Below are 13,378 nucleotides of genomic sequence, written 5' to 3' on the forward strand. Positions count from 1 at the left end.
GTCAGCACTGCAGTGCAATTCTGTAGCAATCAAACCTGATCAGAGCCAGTTCAGAGTTGTTTACAAAGTTTTATTATTTAGTATATTTATCATCAGTTTTTGCATGCTATTTTACCTCCCTGCTTATTTGGTATGTTACCATTTTTACAGCTTTTAGTTTTTAAACATTACCAAGAATGATGATAAATTGGCTTTGACATTAGTTCAGAAGTCAAATAACAAAAATCAGCGTTATATTTTCAAATTTTCACAGGACTAGTTTCGATGGTTTTACCGAACCATCATCCTCAGCTGCAGAAGCACAAATGAGCAAGGTAATATATAATGATTAGATAAGATAAGAAAGCTTGGGCAGGAAATAAGCTACTGGCACCATCTGTTGATGAAACCAGAACTAAAACATAATTTCTTTCTGAAGATTTGATCAGTTTTTATTTTTGACAGGTCCGAATGGGAAGGATCTTTAGGGATCAGATTATATGGTCCTTCATTTAAGAGTTTAGTAATCAATGTAAGTGTTCTTTTCCATGATGTAAGTGTTCTTATCCATGATGACTATCTGGCCACCTTTGTTGGCCTTTGAAATGATAATATCCGGGTTAAATGGCTTTGACAGTCTGAATGTAAACTACTTGCATTTGTCAAAATAAAGTATATGTACTATTTGTTTAGCCACTTTGGGAGTAAACTTTTGATTGCATGTAATAAATAAATAAAATAAGACTAGATTGGTTTTGAATTAATTTTAAGATATGTACTCCATAAGCCTATTATTGTTATAGGTGATGTTATTTATTTGTAGTTTTGATAAATCTTGTATTCACCATTATTTATAAGTCTTATGTTTGAAATTTGGACTCAGGTTTACACTAATAATGATCACTTAATTACTTTATTTGTCATGAGAAAAGCTGTGAGTAGGCTACATATTAACAAATTTTAGCCTTTCGGGCTAAAATATTGGTTCACTTTTCAAATTGTTGCGACCAAATATTAGAGCCCTGTGTTATATTTAAAAAATTAAATAATGAAGAATCTGCCTAAACGTATGTATGTTTCTCGCATTGTGATAAAACAATGATATCTAGAGCTATCAAATTTTGAATAACGTACGTTTCCATCCAAGTATGGGCATCTGGAAGCCCAAATTTGGGATTTGTATATTATCTATTTCGTATTTTGTAAAACTTTTAATGAGTTTTTGATTAACAAACTCTTAAGATTTAAAAGCGAGCAATGGCACTCTATGGGGTAAAAAACCTTTTTATCTCCAGTGTGCGAGACTGTGTGTCAGAAATTCTAAAGATAGGCTCATTTAAAAATTATTTTGTGATATTGCTGTTAAATGGAATTTCATGGTTTAAATGTGAAGAACATGGTATTTAATAAATAAAGGTAACACACAAAATGTTAAAAAGATGCCCTTTTGGGCCTAATGTAAAATCTGAAAGCTTTCAGATTTTATTTATCATTTATATTTATAAAAATAAGTGCTACTGTTATGTAAGAAGTTCATAAATATGTTCATTATATGTAAATGAATACTTCATGCATTTGCCTTATATTTTCAAATGATTATACAGGCATATTACACTGACAAAAAAGGCATTTACAGAAAAATATTTTTTTCAAATATGTGTTAATGATTTTTGACTTACTGATGACTGAGCAATACTACTGTGAGTAGACCACATTTTAATGCATTTTACTTTAAAAAAGGAAAAAAGAATGTTAATGATTTTTTATATACCAACAACTTAAAAAGATGCTATATCATTCTTCTGAGGAAGAGATATTTTTACCCTGCATTGAAATATGCAAAAATAGGCATGAAATTAAACTACAATATACTCTTGATTATCCGGGCTAATGCCTGGGAAGCAGATCACAGATATTTGAAAAACATGGATAATCCTAACTATCAGTTTTCTTGCATATTGTGTTTATTTCTTCAAAAAAATCAGTAATTTTACAAAAACGTTTAAATATTTGTTGAATCTCACTGTACATTTTTAAAGGTGCTATTAAATCACTGTACTTGAATTCCATTTGGTTGACCAAGTCCAGTACAGTTTCAAGAGGTATTTCCTGTCTCAGGATTGTCAATATCTTCTTTACTTGTATTTTTAGTATTCCTCTCTGCCTCTTTTATTCTTGTGACATTTGAAATGATATCCACAGCACTCGAGCATTGAAAGCACATCGAACTATTTCTCAATGTTTTTACGACCAACATTTTCAAAGAATTTTACAATTTCATTTCTTTAGCATACAATTTAAGTTATTGCCTTAACTTCTTCACAATTAGATAAATCTCTGATTTCTGTAATAGGAAGAATCTTTTTCTATGATGAAGCTTGTGTGTGTGTTTTTTTAATATTCTTTGCTTAGCAGTCAGTGTGATTGCATGGGTACTACTGTGGACCTCTTATTCAGTGGCTTTCACCCAGTAGATCATTTGTAATTGTGTTATGATTTATTTACTGTTGGCAGAGGAATTGACGTCAATTAAGTGGTGAGAAACTACTTACTTATTTTTCAGACATATGACTTTTGACTGGAACAGTATCATGAGAGATGTATATTCTCTGTCATAATCCAGTAAGCAAATAGGTGACTTTGGGAAAATTGTGGAAATAGAGAAAAGTCTCTTCATCCAACAAAAAGCATTGCTGGCAATTTTTCCACAGCATTGGATATTTGGCAGTTTATGTTGAAAAACCAGTGAATGCTTTCTTTTCCAAGTTCCGAATAGAGAGGCAACCAACCTCATGGCAAAAATCGTGGATCACATGCAAAAGCAATCAATATTTTATTCAGACTGTTGACGAGCATACAAAGCAGAAGAACTGCAAAAAGCAGGTTATGCTTACTTCATTTTAATTCATAAATTTCATTTGGTGGATCCAGAAGTGAAGTATAAAATGTTGAAAGGCTATGGTAGTAAGATAGAACTCCTCTAAGTGACAAAATAAAAGGACAATGAAGCATGATGACAATGAAGATGATGTGAGTCTTGAGTGCAGTGAATAGTCTAAGATGCTTAAACTTTTCGCGACGGCGTGCCTTTGTTTAGGACACTCCTGCGGGATGGAAGGGAATCGAAGGCAGTCAGCGTACAGGACGGAGGTTTTGCATCGCTAAGCTTAATTTTATATAAAAAAAAAAATCAGAAAAAAAAAAAAGTTTCACTTCTAGCATCATAATTTTTAGTATCATCTTAGATTATTACTTGAGCTCTTATATATGTTAAAATTAGTACTTAATAACATTTTTTTCTATATTTTACATGAAAATATACTTTAAAAATTGCTTATCTTGTAAAATAATTTTCAGAAGCGTTATTCAAATTATTCCAAAGTTTTAATTGATAAAAATCCATCAATAAAGTTAAAAATTAATAAAACAGCACAATAAAGACTATTTACAATAAGAAGTAACAAAATTTAAAATGAAGACTAAGTGTGGTAAATCTCGAAGCACGGAGAAGTATCACTTTCTAACTCTTTAGAAAATGAATCATCACTCTCATTTGTGTTAGTAAATGGTTGGCTAACCATACAAGGGTATTCTTCCTCTGATAAATAGTGCCTTCCCATCATAATAGACTGGAGGTGAGGCTTTCCTAAATAAAAAGAGAAGAAACAGTAATATATCTGAAGGCAATGCAAAACGTAAAAGAACTCCACAAAGTAGCCCTAAAAGACCATACATTGTAGAGGAAAAATATAGAATAAAAAAAAGGAATTTGGATATAAATCAGACACGAGAATGTTTTCATTAGCACGCAGTGATTTAAAGAGCCCACCTCTGTTTACGCTTTCCCTACCCCCCCCCACCACCCTTGCAACAGCTGATGAGTAAAATACCAAAGTCAGGCAATATATATCAAACTCAAGTTCGGAAACCTAAAACTGTGTTCATTTCAAAAGTAATGGACATAGGATGCCATCTAGTGGCCTTCAGAAAAACGTTCCAGCTTAAAATGTGTATATGCATCCCCCGTCATCTGAATACAATCTCTAGTGATGCGTGGATGGGACACTCAGCTGTCAGAGATGTTCTTAGGAAATGTGTATATGGGATGCCCGTCTTGAAAGGGTTAAAGTGTGTAAGTGATGGCTGAATCACCTGTCCACCTTCAGATTGAGTTGAAATGATTAATACATGATTCATCATTGCAGGCTGTATATGAGTTTATCTAGCTATATTTTTTGCGTGTGGTAGCATAGTTCTTGATAGATTTTGTGTTTGTGAATATCATGTTCAATGACTCATTTGTGTCATATTACAAATTTTTCTAATTAAAAAAAAATAATAATGGAAGAAGTACAGTTCTGTGCTTTGTTAATTATTTGATAAATCAGCTATAGTGAAATATTTTAAGTAAATTTACCAGATGTCTTTTCATATTTTATGGAATCGTGACTGTCGTGTGGAATCGGGAGTCCTTTGAGCTGAGAGAATGCTTTTGGTGTCGTATTGAAAGTAATCACAAAAATAGAGCTGGATTAAAACTTTTAGAGAGGTGCAAGCACTTAAAATGATTCCCCCCCCCCATTTATGTTTATTCCACTTTATCTATTTATTTTTTTCTCTCTCTAGGTTTTGGTTTATCTGCAACATGCATTCATGGTAAAACTAGCAAAGGAATTGTTTTTAGTGCCTCCTTTTCTAAATGCTTAATACTTTTCTAATACTTTTTAAATACTTAAACTATACTTTTTGTGGTATCCCACTGTCCTTGATGCCGTAAGCACATGCTTATATTGCTTAACTCTTTCGCATCGAAGTCGCCCCAAATGCCCAAACATTCAGACATCGGCTGGATGCCCAAAACGCCTGAATAATTTCCTACCCAGTGCTTTCCCCCATCACGTTACTGCATTCCTCATTGCTTTCAGGTGTTGTTAAATCACATGCCAATCATTCTTTTGAAGCTACTAAAAGTAGCTTTCTTGTTTCCTTTGTTCCTTCCTTTCCTTTGTTTACTATCAGCGTTTAGCTTTTGATGCCCAAAGTTGCAATCCCGTCCCAAGGGGTACCTTCACACAGTGTCAAAGCATCGAAGAAAGAAGTTCTCGCTTTACTTAAGTAAGGCTATTGTTAGCGCTGTAGTATTCAACTTGTCATGGGGGAAGGAAAAGCAGAAAGCATTCCAGGAGAAATTCTTAGATACGAGCATTTTCGATGTTTGGGGAATTGAGATTTTGCCCTCTCTCGATGCAAAAGAGTTAATGGTTAATCCAGTTCTGTTCAAGTACTTCTCGGAAGATGGAAGAAGCTAAAAGGGATGTATCATTTGCCAGGTTTTTCAAAATAGAATAATTATAGTGCAGTATTTTCTCTCAATGTTAATGATTTTCTGTGATTCTGACTAAATTATGGGGATTGCATTTGAAGATAACATTCAGGATATTTTGGCATCCTTCCAGAAGTAATGCGTGATTAATGTGGCAAGTTTTGTGACATAATATTTGATCAAAATTAACATTAAATGTACCTAACTACCTGTAACCTCATCTAGCGTGTAACTGAAATTTGGCCTTATGTGATTGTTTTTTGGAAGGGGTTATTGAAATTTTACCTTTGAGAAGAACATTTTCCGAATTTTTCAGTCTTTATCAAATATGCAAATATCTGAAGGCAATATGGATATTGCAAAAATAGTTAACAGTAAGTAATATCTGAAAAAACACAGGAGCTCTGTTTAGATTGTAAAGTATGCATATTGAAACTTTCACCAAATTTGAGGATTGTTATTATGCCAGTTCCATTCTCATGTTGTATTAAGAATCAAAGTATTGTAAGAAAACAATTATTCCAACTGTTGATTTTTCTTAAAATCTCAGAAAGCAGTGAAAATCAGGGAATACACCCAAAAAAATGAATCTTCCAAATTGTCATCTATGAAAGTATTCATTTTGGTATGAGTACCATTTTCTTTTTATGGGTACCACTTTCTTATGTATTAGTACAACCACCAGTAGATTTTGCCAAATTTTCAGAATGTGTCAAACTCTGGCAACTGAGAGTTAATAATTTTTCATTTTTAACAAGTATTGTTGTCATTTTTGTATGTGTTTTGTGTCTTGTGTTCCAAGGGTCTTTATAGACAAATAGTGATGCTTTTTGTTTTAAGCTCAGTTTTAAAGTTAGTGCTTGTGGCCTTTGTCTAGGATGTGGTACCTAAACTGGGTAGTATTTTCTGGTAAAACCCATAAGTAATAAAAAAGTTAATATTTTATGCTTGATTTTAGTTAGAAACTTGTAAATTACATCAGTAAAAGAATGAATTACTTTTCAATAATTTCTTTAATAATGCTTGTATTTTCTTTTTAGTGATTTATCATCAAACTGTACACAGAATTCCAAAGTAAATGGGATAGATGAAAAAGACAAACCACGGTTGGTAGTAACATAACTTTTTTTATTTTATGTTAATTACAGTTGTAATATTAATTAATATGCCCAAACAAATGCCAGTAGTTTGAAATTACGCATAGCAGAAAATAATTCTTTTCAGAATTTATGGATGTACTTTCGACATAATTTAAATAATGGTTATCTCAAGCATTGTTGATTTCAATTTACTGGACAATAGGAAATTAGCATTAGTACAGAGCTGTTTCGTTATTGTTATATAAAGCTATTTTACGTCTCTGCCAACTTATACAGACTTATTATTTATGTACGGTAAAATAATCAAAATGTTGGTAATTGATAAATGTTTTTAGATTCATAATACTTTATAAAATCATCATAAATTAGTTAAGTCATGGTGATTTAATGAATTTACTAACAGACAGTAATTTTAAAACTTTTCTAATTCTTGTGTTTATTATTTATAATAATTTATATAAAAATTATGACTTTATTATTAAATTTGATTTTGTGCTGTGCCCGGTTGTTATATCTAAGCCTATTAGTAACCAAATGACCGAAGTCATATGTCTCAGTTCTGTTCTTTGTGAAAGACTGAACTGCAGTATGGTATTTCTGTTGTAAATGTAACCAATTTAATCTAACCTGAAAGTGAGGTTAGGTTATGATGTTATAATAAAAACTATCTGATGTTTATCATAAGATGAGTATTTTTTAAAATTCTTACATTTTTTTGGTATCTTAAGTAATGCTAACATTTATAAAACTACACACACATGCACAAAAAAGAAGATAAAAAGGCATTAAATTGAAATTTTTTGTGTAGGTGCATAGTGAGCAAATTACAGTTATCAGTGGTATGCTTTTTCCCTGGTTAGTGCTAATGAAGAAAATCATATTCCTTTTGAAAATTTTGCATTCTTTGTATTCTTAAACAGTAAAAAAGCATAACCAAGTAATTAAGGCCCATGTCAAATGGACTGAGACTTAACTGTTTGTAGTTAATAGGTATGAAGATGTAGTTATGTCTGGTGCTGTAATTTCAATTTGTAGATATTCTCTTGGATAAGAATTTTTTCTGATTTCTGTTGAGAGAATTAGATCTGTATTGTTCTTACATTTCATAAATGTATGTATGTATGCATATATATATGTAATATTAGTACAATTTTGGAAGCATTGAAGTAAGAAAACTGAGATGCAAATGCATGGCAATACTGATGTCGTAGATACTTGATACTTAGAGCGTCCATCCATTTTGAAGAAGAAACAGTCAATCCGAATCAAATTCAACATTTATTTAAATTCACATTTTGGTGGCCACAATTCACTTGGCACTCCAGTTGTGCCCACTTCCAGAACATTCACAATTTTGATACTATACCGGTAGAAGCTATCATAAACGGCACGTAGATGATTGCAGCAAAGCATCTTAACAGGATGAAAGCTTAAGCAAAAAGAGGAAGAGTGTTGCAATAGTAATGCAGAAGAAGTCAAGTTTCAGTTCGAGTTAGTTTTGGTTTACACTTATTTTGATTGGGCAAGAGACATCTGCATTAAGCATTACGCATGATTAATTTGAATGGTGCCATTTAAGACTTATAGTGCTATTTTAGATAGAGAGAGGAAGTTCCCAAGTTACATAAAAAAAAAGAGGTTATAGCCAATTAAAATTAGAAGTTTGCTTTTATATTATATTTTTATCTTACATATATATGTAATTTTAAAGTTATTGATTTATTGAGCTGCCCCGAGATAAAAACAAATTAACTTTAGTTTTTTTATTGCAATTTATGTTATTAAAATTGATTGCAAAGTGTAAAATTTTATTTTATTTGAAGTTGATGTGTTGATTAATGAATTAAATATATTTCTAACAAAATATAATTTTATATCATTTAATTGTTATTGCATTTTGCCTGACAGCTTTGTAATTAATGCAACAAGTAGTGTAAGGATGTAAAGATAATTTAACATTAATGGGATATTTCTTAATATGAAAATTTATCAATAATAGCGTGCTTTAATGTTTATGAGCAATGATTTGCTAATGAAAACTCCTAACTGCATAAACCATGTATGATCACAGCCAACTCCTTTGTTTAATTGTGTTCTGTTAGCTATTTTGTAAATTTTTATAGTTATGTCTCCCATATTTGCCATTTCATGCAAATAGAAGTTATCTACTTTTAGACTGCATTATATTGTTGCAAATTTGGGTATGTGCTAATTCTTGTGCATTGAAATTATGCATAATTCATGAAAGCATGTCCAGGAAGTTTGACATGGATAAAACTAAAAGAAGGGAGGAAATTAATCATATTTAAAGGAATCATAATTATCATTTGAAATAAATAAATCACATTTATAATTATATACTATTTATTTAATATTGTTTGTATCTAGGAAAAGCTACTTTTATCTTTTTTATTTACAACATTAATTACAGATTGCAACACAAATATGAAATTTTTAATGTCAGGCTCTTTAAATAGATTTTTATATATGCATATTAGTGAAGTCATGTTAAAATAGTTTAATATTGGTCCCATGCTGAAATTTTACATCATTACATATCGAGGTGAAAGAGAATTTCTAGCTGTTAGTGCTGTATACTTGACAGCATGGTTGCAATCCAAATACTGATATATACAAGCAATTAATCCATTATTTCTTTATTGTATTTTATTCTGAAGGTGCATCATAATTGTTTTAGAATCTTAATCTAAAATGTTTTAAATCATGAAGATGCACTGATGATCATTAACATGCTAGATATAATTCTCTAAATAAAAATAGCATCATCCTAGCTATATTTATTTTTTGATATTTTTATTTATTTTTTCTGATTTGTCCTTTAGCTGCTTCTTTCTCAATATATATAAAGTGGTTTGTATTTATATGTCTCAATATACGAGGCACGTCCAGAAAGTAAGTTCTGTTTCAATTTACCTCCGCTGCAGGTCTGCGATCGCAGTTCTGCACATGCGCCGTAGACGCTCTGTATCAAGGAGAAGAAACGCGTGCCATTTTTAGATCGCTGTCAGTCACGTACGCTTTGTTGTGCTTGTTTACAATGTCGGTGTTGTCAAAATCCCGCCGCTTGTTAAATCAGATCTGTGATTCGTTTTCTGAATGCAAGGAAAGTGAAACCTAGTGAAATTTATCGGCAAATTTGCGATGTTTACGGACCAAAAGCAATGAGTGATTCAATGGTGAGAAAATGGGTTCAAAAGTTCAATGACGAACGTAGTGATGTGCACAATGAAGAACGAAGTGGGCGTCCATCTTTGGTTACAAAAGAACTGGTTCACGTGATTGATGACAAGATCCATGAAAACCGAAGGTTTACAATTAGTGCTCTCGCTATGGAATTTCCCCAAATTTCACGATCACTAATGCATGAAATTGTTACCGAAAAACTGAAATTTCGTAAACTTTGCCCATGTTGGGTACCAAAGATTCTTACTAAGCAACACAAAACAAAACGGATGGGTAGTGCACTTTAGTTTTTGACCCGTTATGCTGAAACTGGCAAAGAATTTCTGACACAGATAGTCACAGGAGATGAAACTTTGGTTTCTTACGACACCCCTGAAAGTAAGCGGCAATCAATGGAATGGAGGCACACTTCATCCCCAGCAAAGGTTAAGCCGAAGCAAATCTTGACACCTCAAAAAATGATGTGTACAGTTTCTGGGACTGGAAAGGCATCTTACTCATTGATTTCTTACCGCATGGTCAAACTATCAGAGCAGATGCTTTTTGCGAGACACTTCAGAAATTGCGCCGCGCAATACAGAATAAGTGCCGAGGATTGCTGTCAAAAGGTGTTGTTTTTCTTCACGACAACGCACGACCACACACTGCAAATGTGACAAAAAATCTCCTACAGGGATTTGGCTGGTACGTGTTTGACCATCCTCCGTACAGCCCTGACCTCGCTCCTAGCGACTTTCATCTGTTCTTACATCTTAAGTCTTTCCTTGGCGGTCAACACTTCCAACAATGACGACGAGCTGAAAGAAACTGTTTCCAACTGGTTGAAGACACAGGTGGCAAATTTCTATGAAGAAGGTATACAAAAACTTGTGCCACGCTATGACAAATGCCTGCAATATTTCGGCATTACGGGCTGGCTGCATGGGTGTTTTCTGTAACTGTACACAATTTACTTTTATTACCAAACGGAACTTACTTTCTGGACGTACATTGTATATAAGGGCCCACCAGCGGCCAAGTGGTAAAGTCGCTGAACACTGGTAGTTCGGTCCGAGGTTTGAATCCCGCAAACGGGCTGGCTGCATGGGTATTTTCGTGGTTTTTCCCATGTGTAACGTGTATACAAGCCAGTTTCCCTTAGAAAGTCCTCCACGGAGGCATCCCTCCCCTTAGGCAGATAGCCGTCGAGGCTTTGCCTTAATTAAATAACCTAACCTCAATATATATAAAGTATATGCTCATATCTCAAACTATCTTTAGAAAGATGGTTACTGGAATCAGACATGTGTTTTACTAATTTGTGCAGCAGAACATTGAATTTTAAACATATTTTCATCATTTCCTCATTAAATTCTTTTTTCCAATTTCGGTATAAACAGTCTGTTACTTGTGTGTAGGATAAGTACATTTTTCTCAAAAAGATTAACACTAATTGTATTATTCAATAGATTATGCTGTTTTGGGCTTTCCAATTAAACATTACAATATTTACACATAACAGCATGTGCATCCCTTAAATACAAACCTCTTTGTTCTATCAGTTATTTATTCTTATGGCAACCTACACTCATAAAAATTAATATCACTAAATTCTGTTATGTATTTAAAAAACTATATTAAAAAAGTTACTTATTTCACATGGCTGAACTAGCTGAGTGAGGTAACTGTAGTGGAGCAAAGCAAATGAGCAAGTGAGGGGGGCGGTAAGTGAATTTTATTACTTACAGGTGGGCAGTGTGTGTAAAAGTGTTGACTACCTTTAATGTGTGGATATTGTCTAGGTTTTAGAGTCTATGGGTACTGTTCCATTCCAAACAGTAGTAAAGAAGTATGTAGTGTGTTTTTTAAGTAAGGGCTGTTTTGTTGTATACACTAATAGGTGGCTCACACGCCACAACGAGTGCTTGTGTTGTGTTCCAGCATTTTTTGGAAAGAACTGTGCTCAGTTGCAGCTATGTAGGTAACCTGTATGCTCTGTTCTCTGTCTTTAAAATGTTCAAGATTATCGAATTGCCTGGCCCGTGCGACGTACGGTCAGTGATGCATTTTTTTGTCAGCAAGAAACCTTTCTGCTGCAGACATTCATCAGCAGATTAGTGAAATTTATGGAGCTACTGCTATGAGTGAAGGCAAAGTGCTAAGTGGGTCAGAGACTTCAAAGCTGGCCGTGACAACCTTCATGATGTCTTACAGTCTGGTCAGCCGTCTGTGATCGCATGCGATATAGTGGCTTCAATTGAAGCGAGCATTCTTGAGAACCGGCACTTCACCATAAGCCCTCTTCCAAACGAATTTCCTGAAGTGTCTAGGTCAGTGTCATACAAGCTTGTTTTTTAAAAGATAAGGTTTAAGAAACAGTGCTCCTGTTGCGTCCCTAAACTCCTAACGGAGGATCACAAAAACGAAAGATTTGAGTGTTCACTGAATTTTTTGATTCATTACAGTGAAGAAGGTGATGCCATGTTGAGTCGGATCATGAGAGAAGACTAAACATAGGTTTCACATGTCACGCCCAAATGGAGTGAAGACACACACATACTCTTCTGTAAGGGTCAAGGCCAAGCAGACTCTGTTCCAGTGCAAGATCATGCCGTTCATGTTTTGGGATAGGCATGATGTTTTGTTAGTCGAACTCATGCAATGCAGAACTACCATAAATGCAGTAGCCTACAGCCAAACCCTGTGAAAACTACGCAGAGTGATTCAAAAGCAAAAGATGCAGCATGCTGGCAGAGGGAATTTTGCTATTCCATGACAATGCAAGTCCTCGCACCACAGCTCAGGCCCAAGCTTTATTGGCCTCTTTTGGCTGAGAAGTTTTGGACCACCCTTCCTACAGCCCAGACTTTGCATCAAATGATTTTCATTCTTTCCTGTATTTCAAACATGATCTTGGCGGCAAGCACTACAATGATGATGAAGACGTGAAAACGGTTGTGACCTTTTGGTTGTAGGAGCAGGCAGTAAGTTGCTTTGAAGAGGATATTTAAAATCTAGTTTTAAGGTATGATAAAATTTAAATAATAAAGTGTTTAAACAAAATTAACAGCTATGTTGAAAAATAGAGAAACATATGTAGAATATGAAAATAAATTTGGTTTTTGAAAAATTTCTTTCATTTGGTTTTTATTTTCAAATGGCCCTTACTTAAAAGACACCCCTCGTATTTTATAAGAAACAAAATTTAATGTGAAAAAATTCTATAGCAGGGGTTTTCAATGTTGGAGAAAAGAGAAATTCCCTCCTAGAGAGAATTTCATTGTTTCTAAAGGGAATGCAGTCAGCATTTTATTTACCTGTTAAGTATTTAGTTTTAGTTTATGAATGCAAAAAACAACTCTTATTCAAGTTTTGTTATTTATCAGCATTTTCTATATTTTAATTTACAGAGCACTTTAAAAAACAATCTAAATTTAAATACAGTAAGACCCCGCTTAACGCTGTTTTGTTTAGCGCTGTTTCGGTTTAGCGCTCTTTTATTTCAACCCGGGGATTCCACGAAATCACTTGCAGCATACGGGGATTCCCCAAAATATTATGCAGCGATAGGTTTCAAATACATATCCGAAAGAGTGTACTTGTATTTCTTGTTTGGTGCGGTATTGTACAGACATATTTTGAAGGGGTAAATGTGGAAGATGTCGAAGAAATAATTCAAGAAGCAGCGGCTAGTCTTTCTAATGATGAGCTCAAGGAATTAACTGAACAAGAAGAAAACAAAAATGTTGACAGCAGTGATTCAGAAGAAGAGCAAAAAGAACTTTCGATGGCG

At 33.6% G+C, this 13,378-nt stretch overlaps 1 protein-coding gene across 2 annotated transcripts in view; it reads left to right on the forward strand.

Annotated features, from left to right (window-relative positions):
* LOC118198619 (uncharacterized) overlaps positions 1–13,378 on the forward strand; it is a 60,507-nt gene that overhangs the window by 12,504 nt on the left and 34,625 nt on the right. For both annotated transcript variants that reach the window (XM_035370350.2, XM_035370349.2), the window contains exon 3: positions 6,343–6,408. In XM_035370350.2, the coding sequence (XP_035226241.1) occupies positions 6,343–6,408 (66 nt within the window). The remainder of the gene's footprint in view (positions 1–6,342; positions 6,409–13,378) is intronic.

The sequence above is a fragment of the Stegodyphus dumicola genome, chromosome 1 (genome assembly GCF_044657685.1).
Source record: "Stegodyphus dumicola isolate Sdum_Otavi_A_Nest chromosome 1, ASM4465768v1".
Lineage (NCBI taxonomy): Eukaryota > Metazoa > Arthropoda > Arachnida > Araneae > Eresidae > Stegodyphus > Stegodyphus dumicola.